Source organism: Taudactylus pleione, unplaced genomic scaffold, assembly GCF_031769625.1.
Source record: "Taudactylus pleione unplaced genomic scaffold, aTauple2 ptg000073l, whole genome shotgun sequence".
Classification (NCBI taxonomy): domain Eukaryota; kingdom Metazoa; phylum Chordata; class Amphibia; order Anura; family Myobatrachidae; genus Taudactylus; species Taudactylus pleione.
The window spans coordinates 1,303,933-1,317,927 of NW_028284475.1; the positions used below are offsets into that span (position 1 = coordinate 1,303,933).

Sequence of the window (13,995 nt, forward strand, 5' to 3'; positions counted from 1 at the left end):
TTCCATCTGGATGACTAGATTGCAAGCTCTATAGCAGAGTAGCCTTATGGGCCCTAGGCAAGACACTGGTTTGGGCCACAGTTTCCCACTGTTGTTGAAACACGCCCCTACCCCTTGACAGATCCCTAGTGATATATCCTGCAGATTATCACATTACTGGCCGCCCGTAATCTGCAGAACATCTGTCCCGTCCACTCCCTGACAGGTACATAGTGCTATAATATGCAGACTATTACATGACTGACCTCTCTAGTGATCTGCAGAACATTGCTCTGTCCCATCTACCACCCTGACAGGTACATAGTGATATTATATGCAGATTATTACATTGCTGACCTCTCTAGTGATCTGCAGAACATTGCTCTGTCCCATCTACCACCTTGACAGGTACACTGTGATATATTCTGAAGATTAATAAATTGCTGACCTCTCTAGTGATCTGCAGAACATTGCTCTGTCCTATCTACCCCCTGTCCTGTCCACCTCCATGAAGGTACCTAGTGATGTATTTTGCAGATTATTACACTATTGACTTATTACTGCTTCAAGCTATTTCCTGAGCATCTGTAGTGAGTAAGGGAACTTGGTGCCTGAGTTAATTTCTTACAGGAGCTCTGTCTAATCTCTCTCTCTCCCCCTACACCCTCCCCTCTCTCTCTCTCTCTCTCACACACTACAGTACAGCAGCAGAAATCAGGTGCCTGTGTTTCCACGGCTGTCTGGGATAACTGCAACTCCTCCTTCTTGGTTATGATCCAGGAAGCGAGGACGGAGAGAGTCATCTGCTGGAGCAGTCGGAGTTATGGCCGCAGAGCGGACGCCCAGCAGGAGGAAGCAATGTATCTTTAGGAGGACGCTCCAGAGATTCCCATTCGGGAAATGCGAGAGGAGGTCCGGCGGCAGCAGCAGCAGCAGTTATGGTAAGTGTGACCTGGAAGAGAGCCTGCGGGGCCCTGCCTGCCACCAGCACACTTAGAGATACGTCCTACTCCTGTGATCTGGGGAGGGGGAGTTCCCGAGGAGTGTGTCTTAAGGGGGGTATCCACTAGACGATAAAGTTGAACGATTGAACGATAATGATAAAATCGTTCGATAATCGTTCGATAATCGTTCAAACATCGTTTGAACATTGTTTGCAAATCATGCAGTAATTGTTTCTAACGATGTACGATGCGCGCTCCCGCTGGTCGTTTGATCGTCTCCTCCATCGACTGAACATGCAGGTCAATTTCACTTGATTGCTTACAAATCGTTTACACATCGTTTACACATCGTTCACGCTGAACGATCAAACGATGAACCACTATCTGCCCACTATAGCTGAAAGCTCTCAATCACAGATTAAAACAACATAGTTTATTGTTAGATCTTTTGCAAATCGTTTGCAAATCTTTTGCAAATCTTTTGCAAATTGTTCAGAGTGGAAGATCATATTTCAAGGGAAACTTCAAGGGAAAATCGTTAAGAGGTTGGACAGGGATAAAATCGTCTAGTGGATGCCCCCCATTAGGGGCACATCCACTAGACGATCTACTCCCTGTCCAACCTCTTAACGATTTTCCCTTGAAGTTTCCCTTGAAATTTGATCTTCCACTCTGAACTATTTGCAAAAGATCTAACGATAAACTATGTTGTTTCAATCTGTGATTGAGAGCTTTCAGCTGTAGTGGGCAGATAGTGGTTCATCGTTTGATCGTTCAGTGAGAACGATGTGTAAACGATGTGTAAACGATTTGTAAGCAATCAAGTGAAATTGACCTGCATGTTCAGTCGATGGAGGAGACGATCAAACGACCAGCGGGAGCGCGCATCGTACATCGTTAGAAACAATTACTGCACGATTTGCAAACGATGTTCAAACGATGTTTGAACGATTATCGATCAATTTTATCATTATCGTTCAATCGTTCAACTTTATCGTCTAGTGGATACCCCCCTTTACTCTCCCACCGATCAGCCTCCCAGCTGAGGTGGCAGTAGCTCATGTCACGTAGGATGGAAGAGGCAAGTTACCCTCTGGCGCCCCCTATGAATGTTTGTCTGGCACTGCTCAGGTAGATACATACAGAGGCGTCACTAGTCATTTGTGGGTGCCATAGCAACATATGTAAGAGCCCCATGTACAGCCCAATGGCAAAAAACTCACAGAGAAGCATGGGACAGACAGGGAAGGCATCAGGCCCCCCCATCGGATGTGGGACCCATAGCAGCTGCACCTATGGTAGTAGTTACGCCCTTGGAAACATTCGCATTTATCTTGTGTTTCGGGTGACTGGGAACGCCGGCCATGGACCTTAGTAACAACCTAGTTACTCCCAGCTTGGGTGCTGGCATTCATCCTGTGTGTGCGCAGTCATCGGACCACTCATGTGCAAGGATCCCTCTACCAAAAAAAAAAAAATTGCGTTAAAGTGCGCTTACCGGATTTTGGTACATTTCATATTGAAGCAGCATCCCGCCAAGTATGAATATGGAAGGACCACGGCGCTTATCTCTGATATCTGATGCACCCCCCCCTTCTTACGTTATGGGGATACTCCATGTTTTCTGATATCCCCAGATAAATTGATGTTTATTAATAAGCCCCTATTAGGCGCTATCTAATTTAGATGCTACTTCCCATCTACACTTCGTGTATAATGAAAGTGGGGAGGGGGATGTGACCTGTAAGGATCGTGTTGGCGCTTATCTTGCCTATATTTTGCCTGGGTAAATGTGGAGAGATAGGGTACAGTCTAAGGGTCTGGAGTTTTAAGCTGCGTACACACATAGCGATAATACTGTATGATTTGAACGATAACCATATCGCGTTCTCCGCTTCTTGATAAAGCTGCTGTATGCAGAGAAACACGTTGAAGTTCACGGATCCTTTTTTTCCACACACCAGAGACTATTGATGGCTGTTACCGACTGACTCCAGTTGCCGGCTTATTCCATCGGCATCCCTGGCTCTGTGCTTATTTACCACCTGATCCCGTTTATGTTGCTGTGCATAACCCGGCCACATCACCCGGAGGTGAGCGCGCTGCACGGGAGCCCCGACGGGGGTAGAAGGCAGACGTCTGCAACACTGGTCCCTGTGAGCACACTGCTGCAGGATACCCTCAATTTAAGCACACGATTGAGCATCTGCTTCCGTATGGTAACTATACCACACTGTGCCGTTATACAGCCAATTACTCTGGAGTCCTGAATATCATTTAGAGACTGACTGACACGTTATTGAGAGCCTCTATTTTATATATATATTTCTATTGGCAATGATGAACTGTCTCAGCCTTGAACATTAACTCTTTATTTTTTATTCATGTGAAGCGCTCTGTTTTTCTTCCAGTTGTTTGATGCCGCACTTAGCAGGTGTCATTTACTGGATATTCATTTTTTTGGTAGCCTTTGCTACTTTATTAGCACATATCACTGTTTATTGGAATCATTTATGTATTTGTTTTATTTCAGTCATTGTTGATACACTCCCGGGAGTATTTTTATCATATACTCTTTATATATTTTATTAAATACATTCAATTGTTTATCAAGCAGCGCCATCTGCGTGTGTTTTTCTATATATGTTTACTCAAGGAGTGGCATTCCTCTTTTAAGGTTGGCTGCAGCTTGGTACATGATTGCATAATTTGTTGTGTTTATTTTATACTTATTTATTCATCTGGTTATCACTACCCTAGCGCCTGGACTATACATTTTTTCTGCGCTATATTATGTGCGTATTTATCCCCAGCATCTCCTGGCCTCTCCTATCTCTTCCCTGGCCCTTCCCCATCAGGTGCACTATATTATGTCCCTATTTATCCCCAGCATCTCCTGGCCTCCCCGATCTCTTCCCTGGCCCTTCCCCATCAGGTGCACTATATTATGTCCCTATTTATCCCCGGCATCTCCTGGCCTCCCCTATCTCTTCCCTGGCCCTTCCCCATCAGGTGCACTATATTATGTCCCTATTTATCCCCAGCATCTCCTGGCCTCCCCGATCTCTTCCCTGGCCCTTCCCCATCAGGTGCACTATATTATGTGTCTATTTATCCCCAGCATCTCCTGGACTCCCCTATCTCTTCCCTGGCCCTTCCCCATCAGGTGCACTATATTATGTCCCTATTTATCCCCAGCATCTCCTGGCCTCCCCTATCTCTTCCCTGGCCCTTCCCCATCAGGTGCACTATATTATGTCCTATTTATCCCCAGCATCTCCTGGCCTCCCCTATCTCTTCCCTGGCCCTTCCCCATCAGGTGCACTATATTATGTCCCTATTTATCCCCAGCATCTCCTGGCCTCCCCTATCTCTTCCCTGGCCCTTCCCCATCAGCTGCACTATATTATGTGTCTATTTATCCCCGACATCTCCTGGCCTCCCCTATCTCTTCCCTGGCCCTTCCCCATCAGGTGCACTATATTATGTCCCTATTTATCCCCAGCATCTCCTGGCCTCCCCTATCTCTTCCCTGGCCCTTCCCCATCAGGTGCACTATATTATGTCCTATTTATCCCCAGCATCTCCTGGCCTCCCCTATCTCTTCCCTGGCCGTTCCCCATCAGGTGCACTATATTATGTCCCTATTTATCCCCAGCATCTCCTGGCCTCCCCTGTCTCCTCCCTGGCCCTTCTCCATCAGGTGCACTATATTATGTCCCTATTTATCCCCGGCATCTCCTGGCCTCCCCTATCTCTTCCCTGGCCCTTCCCCATCAGGTGCACTATCTTTTATGTCCCTATTTACAAAATGGGAGGGGGGCACTGCTCTCTCTGGCACAGGGCGGCAAATAAGTCTAGTTACGGCTCATATATATATATATATATATATATATATATATATATATAGTACTGTCATTTATTAACTACATATGCCACCAGTATACATAACGTTAGCCAACTTTTTGGAACAGACAGCCTGTCCCATTTGGCTGGTGTGTGAGGTGCTTTGTGCCTCTGGCATGAGACTGAAACGTCAGCTAATGTAAATAAATAATAAAACCCCCAGTTTTGCATTTCCATGGACCCCTGATTATTTTGTTACTCTACTCTTATATTAGCCAGCTATAGTGTTTTCTGTTGTTATATTGTCCCTTGTGCCCTGTGATGTATGTCAGCGAGGAGGAGAGGCGCTGGTCAGAGGCGGGTAGGAGAGGGTCAGTGCGATTGGGTCTAACGATGAGGTCAGAGATCTTCGTAGGGGAGGAAGCACTGACGAAGTTGTGTCTTGAATTGAATTCTGTAAGTCTCAGTATGCGTCTGTGTGTGTGTGTATATATATATATATATATATATATTGTATGTATATACTGTATACATACATACATAATAAGAGAATGAATTACCATAGACACGATACAACTGTTCTGAGGGTAAAGGTTCATACCAACAAGACCTGCGTCTGCCAAATTTGGGAGTTGTACACATTGTCTCATTGTGAGCAGATTCTGACAAGCTGGGGCACGGTCACCGTGAGGCGGATGTGCCAACTGCGGTCCCACGCGAGACACACCCGAAATTCCCCCAAACCTGTACCTAGGGATTTTACACAGCGCCAGACATTGTACAGGGTGCCACTAGAGACTGAGGCTTACAATGAGTCAGGGCCCTGCCAGGATGGATTGTATTGGGCGGCAAAGTGGTAAGCATTGCTGCCTCACATCTCTGCCCCGTGTGTGCCTGGTTTTCCACTGTTTCCCCGGTTTCCTCTCAGGCCCCCAAAAACATACTGGGAGGCAAACTACTGTAGTAAGGAAATTTAGGGGTCTATGTACTGAGCCTTGGAGAGAGATAACGCACCAACCAATCACCTCCCATCATTTTTCAAACACAGCCTGTAAAATGACAGCTAGGAGCTGATTGGTTGGTACTTTATCTCCAACCACTCTCTCAAAAGCTTAGTACATAGGCCCCTTAGACTGTAAGCGCCAATGGGATGACAGAGATTTTCTGCACACCGCTGCGTAAATGCGTGGCGCTATAAAAATAACAATATCAATAATATTTGGGGCTTGTGCCTGAGTCTTGTGTGAGCTTAATATAATGGTTTCCGTGGTTACTCGGCAACCAGCATAATAGGAATTTATGGAAAGGAAATTGAGTATTATCCCGTACCAAGGGTGGGTTGTAGCAAAGGGAGAAATGCGTTTAAACCCCCAAAATAGGGGTTTGACTGCATTACTCATATGGACCATTGGATGGGTAACACCATCTCCTGCTGGGGTTACCCTATAGAAGCCTATCTGGAGAGTGCTGTGAGAGGGATCCAATCAGATACCTCCCAGCACCCGTCTGCGCATGTGCAGAATGACAACAGAGGGGCTTCTGGGTCATCGACACGGAAATCCATCATTTGCAAAGCAGAGCTCATACCTAGTGAGCTGTCCTGTGTGATTTTCTTCATGCATACCGGCGTTACTAACGCAGGCCAAGGGTGGCGGGATGCATTGCACCCCAAAAGTTCTCTTATAGGCCAATGAGCTTTGCACTAAGCAACCTAGGCATGTACCTATGCTGGGATCACATTCCCGTCAGTGTTATTAGAGACCACTGTAGTGTTCTAGTGGTTGCTCAGCTAATTACACCGAGCTAGACGTCTGTCACCTTATCCCAATGCCGAGTCCCAGATCTGTAGCTATAATTATTGTTATACTGAATTAAAAACCCCGGTAACAATAGGGAGGTGACTGGAGCTCCTGCTGGTACATAAGGAGTTAAAAGCTCAGCTGTCACCATAATCTGATCCCCGGTAAAGTGGTTGGGCCGGTTCTGCCAGCTGTACACACAGACACAAAAACCTCTCTCCAAGCATCCCGCAAAGTCACAAAGCGCGAATAGGGCAGCACAGACCTGATCATTAACCGATTGTAGTATGATACTCTGAGAGAGGGAGAGGGGGGTGTATTGGCAGACACTGCAATGGTATAGGGCAGCAGTATGCAAACGGAGGTCAGTCCTGCAAGGGAGACTGGCTTAACCACGGAGCTGATTTATTAACCTGGTAGAAACAGGTAGCAGGATAACATAGATAAGTTGTAAGGAGTTCCCAGCTGTAGCCAGGAGCATCAGGGTTATGCTGGGCATTGTGGTGCGCTGGGTATATACACACTGTATGCGGGTAAAATAAGTATTGAACACATCAGCATTTTTCTCAGTACATATATATGTAGTGGGGCTATTGTAATGACATTTTCACCAAATATCAGCAACAACCCATGTAATCTACACATGCAAAGAAATCAAACCATAGATGTCCATAAATTACGTTATATGTAATAATGTGAAATGACACAGGGAAAAATGTATTGAACACACTTACTGACATTTATTTAATACTTCGTACAAAAGCCTTTGTTGGTAATGACGGCTTCAAGACGCCTCCTTTATGGAGAAACTAGTGGCATGCATTGCTCAGGTGGGATATTGGCCAATTCTTCCACACAGTCTTCAAATCTTGAAGGTTCCGTGGCCTCTTCTATGAACTCTGGGCCTGATTCAGAGGCGCTCGCAAAAAGCGAGCCCTCGCTCTGAATCAGGACGGCCGCTTGTTTTTTTAGTTGCGGCCTCCTGGCCGCTCGCATAGCTGTGGGTTACCACCCACAGCTTATGCGAGCGGCCAGGTGATGGTCGCGATGGTGAAGACCATCGCGACCATTGGGCTTGCGACGAGACCCTTGCGGTAGGGTCTCATTGCCGCAAGCCCCAGTGGAGTTCCTGCTCTGATAGAGCAGGAAGTCCACCTACTGCGTGCGCACTGCCTAACAATCGACCTGCTTGCGAGCGGGTCTGAATCAGGCCCTCTGATCTTTAGTTCTTTCCATAGATTTTTAATTGGGCCATTCTAGCAGCTTTTTCTTTCTCGGAGACCAATTGAGAGTGTCCTTGGCTGTGTGTTTGGGATCATTGTCTTGCTGAAATGTCCACCCTTGTTTCACCTTCAGCATTCTGGTAGATGACAGCAGATTTTTATCAAGAAAGTCTCGGTACATTTTTCCTTTCATACTTCCTTCAGTCATATGAGTATGCCAGTATCGAATGCTGAAAAACAGCCCCACACCATGATGTTCCCTCCTCCAAACTTCATTGTTATGGTGTTTTTGGGGTGATGTGCACAGTAGTGCCATTTCTCCTCCAAACATGGTGTGTATTATGGCATCCTAAGAGTTCAACTTTGGTCTCATCTGACCAGACTATGGCCCTCATTCAGAGGCGGTCCCAAGAAGCGATCACTCTCTCTGAATGAGGGCGGCCGCTTGATTTTTTAAGTGCGGCCTCCTGGTCGCTAGCTAAGCTGTGGGTTACCACCCACAGCTTAGCGACCGACCAGGGTGATGGTCGCAATGGTCAAGACCATCGGGGCTTGCGACGAGACCCTAAAGTTGGGTCTCGGCAACCCCCAGGGAGCTTCCTGCTCTGATCGAGCAGGAAGCTCCCCACTGACATCACTGCTGATGTCAGTGTGGCCACCCACGAAACGGCAGGTGTTCCTTAAGGAACGCCTCCGTTTGTGTAGCCACCCCCCCGTCCCGCCTACAAAACGGGCCGAGCTGTCGATCAACATCGACAGCCGGCCCTTTTGTAGTGAGCTCCGGAGCGAGAGAGTTTCTCTCACACTCCGGGGCTTGCGCACGCGCAGTGCGGCCACTGCGTGTGCGCATTGCCTAAACATCGACCTGGTTGCGAGCGCCCAGCGCTTGCGACCAGGTCTGAATGAGGGCCTATATTCTCCCAGTATTTCTCAGGCTTGTCCAAATGTTGTGCAGCAAACTTTAAATGAGCTTCAACAGCCTTCTTTTTCTTCAGCAATGGAGTCTTGCCATAAAACAAGGTCCCTACACAAAGGGCGGGCACAGTCTAACTTTTACATCAATAATTTAATTGCAGTCCAGGGTAATGAAAATGGCTGGAGCAGACGATTGCACCCCAGGGAGTGTGGGTCACTTATGTGAGAGGCACAGGTAGGTTCCGTGTAACTGGGATGATGATCAAAATAAAGGTCTTCAATTTTTCCAAAAAGTTACATCAGGATCACACAGAGTTTTATTGGGAGATCTTTCCAACCTTCTAAAGAGGACACCAATCCGCTTCTAGCTGTCATTTTATAGAATGTACTAGATAGCTGGAAGGTGATTGGTTGGGCAACATCTCCACCTGTCCTCTATACAAGATTTGAAATATCTCCCCCTACAGTCCACAATAGCCGCGCATGCCTAATTCTAATGTTGGCCATATGCACTGGGAAGGTAAATTGGATAAATCCAGTTCCGCAGAACATGATGTAAGCTATCAATTAGAAATTCGGACATGTTCCAGCAATTACAGTCCCAACTCGATTACATTTTTGATCCATTTGGACGTCCCCATACGCTGATTTCAGTCCGGCTTGGTCCTAGATTTTATTAGTTATCATTGTTTATAGTTATGTAATTTCTGCCAGCAGACAGTAATGTTGGGATCTGAGGTAATTCAGAGATATAAGCCAACCAACGCCTGTCCGATTGTGTTACAGATATCCACCATTCCGACAAGTCTCCGTACACACCAGGAAAATGGTCGCCCACGGGTTCATCTACTTCCGTGTTCAGCAGCCACCAACCAGGCCACGGAGAAGGCTTGGACTCGGGGGTGAGTGGAAGGACACAGCTGCCAAGTGTGGAACCACCAAACTCCTTCAATGGAAGGTGTGAGGATGGCATGGTTTTGGAGCCCATGTCCAGGATTGACCATGTATCTAACCTGGGTTTCTTTCCGCCTCACCACCCTCCCCAGCACCACATGAACTCTGCGCCCGTCTCGCTGGACACCATTGGGCAACAGGACTCCGACTCGGTCTATTCATCCACATCCATTACAGAAGATGGGACTCCACTTCCGGTGGAATCGCCACCATCTCCCAGCACCTCCAGCATGGGTGAGTCTCCATCCACACTCCTAGCTCCACTCAGAGAGTTCTATACTGTGACAAAGAATAACGGGGTGGGCAGGAACTCCAGAGTCCTATAGGAAATAATCTGCAGGATTAGATATTCCTTAATTACTTTAGATGGTCGAAAATAAAGAGTTTAGGTCAACAAACTCCACCTCTGTTGTATGAAATTCACTGTTTACTAATAATCTGCAGAATATATATCACTGTCAGAAGGTAGAAGGGACAGAACAATGTTCTGCAGATCACTAGAGGTCCGTAATGTAATAATCTGCAGAATATATATCACTGTCAGAAGGTAGAAGGGACAGAACAATGTTCTGCAGATCACTAGAGAGGTCAGTAATGTAATAATCTGCAGAATATATCAGTATGTACCTGTCAGGGGATAGATGGGACAGAACATTGTTCTGCAGATCACTAGAGAGGTCAGTAATGTAATCATCTGCAGAATATATCACTATGTACCTGTCAGGGGGTAGATGGGACAGAGCAATGTTCTGCAGATCACTAGAGAGGTCAGTAATGTAATAATCTGCAGAATATATCACTGTACCTGTCAGGGGGTAGATGGGACAGAGCAATGTTCTGCAGATCACTAGAGAGGTCAGTAATGTAATAATCTGCAGAATATATATCACTGTGTACCTGTCAGGGGGTAGATGAGGCAAAGCAATGTTCTGCAGATCACTAGAGAGGTAAGTAATGTAATAATCTGCAGAATATATATCACTATGTACCTGTCAGAGGGTAGATGGGACAGAGCAATGTTCTGCAGATCACTAGAGAGGTCAGTAATGTAATAATCTGCAGAATATATCACTATGTACCTGTCAGGGGGTAGATGGGACAGAGCAATGTTCTGCAGATCACTAGAGAGGTCAGTAATGTAATAATCTGCAGAATATATATCACTATGTACCTGTCAGGGGGTAGATGAGGCAGAGCAATGTTCTGCAGATCACTAGAGAGGTAAGTAATGTAATAATCTGCAGAATATATATCACTATGTACCTGTCAGGGGGTAGATGAGACAGAGCAATGTTCTGCAGATCACTAGAGGTCCGTAATGTAATAATCTGCAGAATATATCAGTATGTACCTGTCAGGGGGTAGATAGGACAGAGCAATGTTCTGCAGATCACTAGAGAGATCAGTAATATAATAATCTGCAGAATATATCACTATGTACCTGTCAGGGGGTAGATGGGACAGAGCAATGTTCTGCAGATCACTAGAGAGGTCAGTAGTGTAATCATCTGCAGAATATATCACTATGTACCTGTCAGGGGGTAGATGGGACAGAGCAATGTTCTGCAGATCACTAGAGAGGTCAGTAATGTAATAATCTGCAGAATATATATCACTATGTACCAGTCAGGGGGTAGATGGGACAGAGCAATGTTCTGCAGATCACTAGAGAGGTCAGTAATGTAATAATCTGCAGAATATATCACTATGTACCTGTCAGGGGGTAGATGGGACAGAGCAATGTTCTGCAGATCACTAGAGAGGTCAGTAATGTAATAATCTGCAGAATATATATCACTATGTACCTGTCAGGGGGTAGATGAGACAGAGCAATGTTCTGCAGATCACTAGAGGTCCGTAATGTAATAATCTGCAGAATATATCAGTATGTACCTGTCAGGGGGTAGATAGGACAGAGCAATGTTCTGCAGATCACTAGAGAGATCAGTAATATAATAATCTGCAGAATATATCACTATGTACCTGTCAGGGGGTAGATGGGACAGAGCAATGTTCTGCAGATCACTAGAGAGGTCAGTAATGTAATAATCTGCAGAATATATATCACTATGTACCAGTCAGGGGGTAGATGGGACAGAGCAATGTTCTGCAGATCACTAGAGAGGTCAGTAATGTAATAATCTGCAGAATATATATCACTATGTACCTGTCAGGGGGTAGATGAGGCAGAGCAATGTTCTGCAGATCACTAGAGAGGTAAGTAATGTAATAATCTGCAGAATATATCAGTATGTACCTGTCAGGGGGTAGATAGGACAGAGCAATGTTCTGCAGATCACTAGAGAGATCAGTAATATAATAATTTGCAGAATATATCACTATGTACCTGTCAGGGGGTAGATGGGACAGAGCAATGTTCTGCAGATCACTAGAGAGGTCAGTAATGTTATCATCTGCAGAATATATCACTATGTACCTGTCAGGGGGTAGATGGGACAGAGCAATGTTCTGCAGATCACTAGAGAGGTCAGTAATGTAATAATCTGCAGAATATATCACTATGTACCTGTCAGGGGGTAGATGGGACAGAGCAATGTTCTGCAGAATATATCACTATGTACCTGTCAGGGGGTAGATGGGACAGAGCAACGTTCTTCAAGGGTCAGTAACTAAACCAATAAACAATCGTATAATTCTATAGTGGATGCTTTACAAAGGAGTAACTACAAGATTCCGGATTGTGGGGGGCAGCGGTGCCGAGGGGTGTCTGATGTAGGCAGTAGGACGGTCCATACCACTAGAGCGCAGAAACACACTTTATAGTCCATGGTGGGCAGACAAACCACACAGCGTCTGACAGTCCCTTTCTGTGTTCCCTCTTAGAGATGGACGTGGGAGTGGACCCAGAGACGGGCGAACGAGCCATGGACTAGCGGCCAGAAGATGTCGTGCGAGGGAGAAGACCTGTCTAGTCCTGTACAATATACTCTGAGTTTCCTACATTGGGCACATTCATCCAAATCATAGTGGAAACGGATGGACAGAACGTGACCTGAGGAGGACGGGGGACAGGGAGAGAGGACATTGCCAGCTAGGAATAAGCCACTCTTGTGGATCTCCGTTCATGAAGGAGATATGTCCTAATACTTGCTCCTCTGGAGAACCATTAAACATCAAAGAATAGAGAAGTTACAGGACCGATAATAGACAGTCATACTCTATGTTACAGGATACAGCTCGTCCTTCGTAGACTGTAGATGAGCCCCATGCGGTACCCTAAAGACTGTGTGTTCCCCCGAGGGACAGTTTCACGTATCGCTCATTTATGTAGCAGAAAAACCGCCAAAGCTGCGCAGTAGAGCACGGACGTATTATTCTGAGCACAGGAAAAACCACTGCAGGCAAGGACAGGGGGGATGTCTTCCATAGGGGGGGGGTCAGATTCTTAAGCCAGGTAGGTAGCGCTGTGTGCTATGGTGAGTGGAGGGGGGCGCAAGGGTGTGTAGAGTGATCCTGTCTCTCAAGAAATGATTTACACAGAATGTCCGGCAACCACCTATTCCAAAATGCGCACATTATACCCATGTCTATATTGCTTAGCGCTAAGATAAGCTGCGCTCTAAGTGGCCCCTTGACGGCCCATTGCCCGTTGGACAGTATAAATTGCTTTGTTGGCATCTCCGACCTAAAATACGAGATGTTACTCTGGTCTGTTACACCATAAAATATAGGGCATCAGGAGAGCATTCCTATTGGTCTCAACACATAATAGCTCCGCCCACTCTGACACAGGATCATGGCCGCCCCCAGCCAGCAAGCGCCAGGATTTTAGAAATGGGTAACACTGTATAAAACACTAATATCTGGAGTTTAACATGTGCTTAAGGCTTTAATAAAATAAAATGTTTGTTGTGATTGGTACTTTTTTATTCCTCCAGAAAGCACTTTGGTGCCTTCCATGATAACAGTACTGAGACGTATATAATCTCTAGAAAATAATATATAAATGGGGAGATGTGACGTCATCGCATCAAGATTCTATAGGAAAATGTGTAGATTAATAATACTGCACCCATCACTGTGGGTTATACTAGAAGTTACCTCGGAGATCCAAAGACCTGTATAAAAATGCCAAAACGCGTCGGTGTCTTATAACTTACAGCAGGGAGTACAATATCCCACATAGATCTGCCTCGAAAATTTAGATCGATGTCTCTACAGGTAACTTTAAATGCGATTTCCATTATTGGCAAGCGTTTAGGATGAAATAAAATAAAAACACAAATGACCAGCCACATAATCCCTCAGCCAGGTTTGTGCGGAGTTTTGCCAAATCTAAAACATTAAAAGAAAAAATTTAATTTTGCCTCCAAC

General features: G+C 45.8%; 1 protein-coding gene across 2 annotated transcripts; it reads left to right on the forward strand.

The window, feature by feature from the left end:
* Nucleotides 1-632: 632 nt before the first annotated feature.
* LOC148532503 (uncharacterized) lies at nt 633-13,554 on the forward strand. Of its 2 annotated transcripts, XM_088467545.1 has the most exons (4): nt 633-920; nt 9,493-9,608; nt 9,753-9,894; nt 12,505-13,554. In XM_088467545.1, exons 1-4 carry the CDS (start codon nt 803-805, stop codon nt 12,552-12,554), a joined length of 426 nt encoding a protein of 141 aa, XP_088323671.1. In that variant the 5' UTR covers nt 633-802; the 3' UTR covers nt 12,555-13,554. The 2 variants fall into 2 exon arrangements, with proteins under 2 accessions (XP_088323671.1, XP_088323670.1); XM_088467544.1 differs by having other exon boundaries at nt 634-920; nt 9,493-9,894.
* The last annotated feature ends 441 nt before the right edge of the window (nt 13,555-13,995 follow it).

Coding starts and splice junctions, on each gene's coding strand:
- LOC148532503 (XM_088467544.1), top strand. CDS start 803: ATGGCCGCAGAGCGGACGCCCAGCAGGAGGAAGCAATGTATCTTTAGG. Junction 921..9,492: donor CAGCAGCAGCAGCAGTTATG/GTAAGTGTGACC, acceptor ATTGTGTTACAG/ATATCCACCATTCCGACAAG. Junction 9,895..12,504: donor TCCCAGCACCTCCAGCATGG/GTGAGTCTCCAT, acceptor GTTCCCTCTTAG/AGATGGACGTGGGAGTGGAC.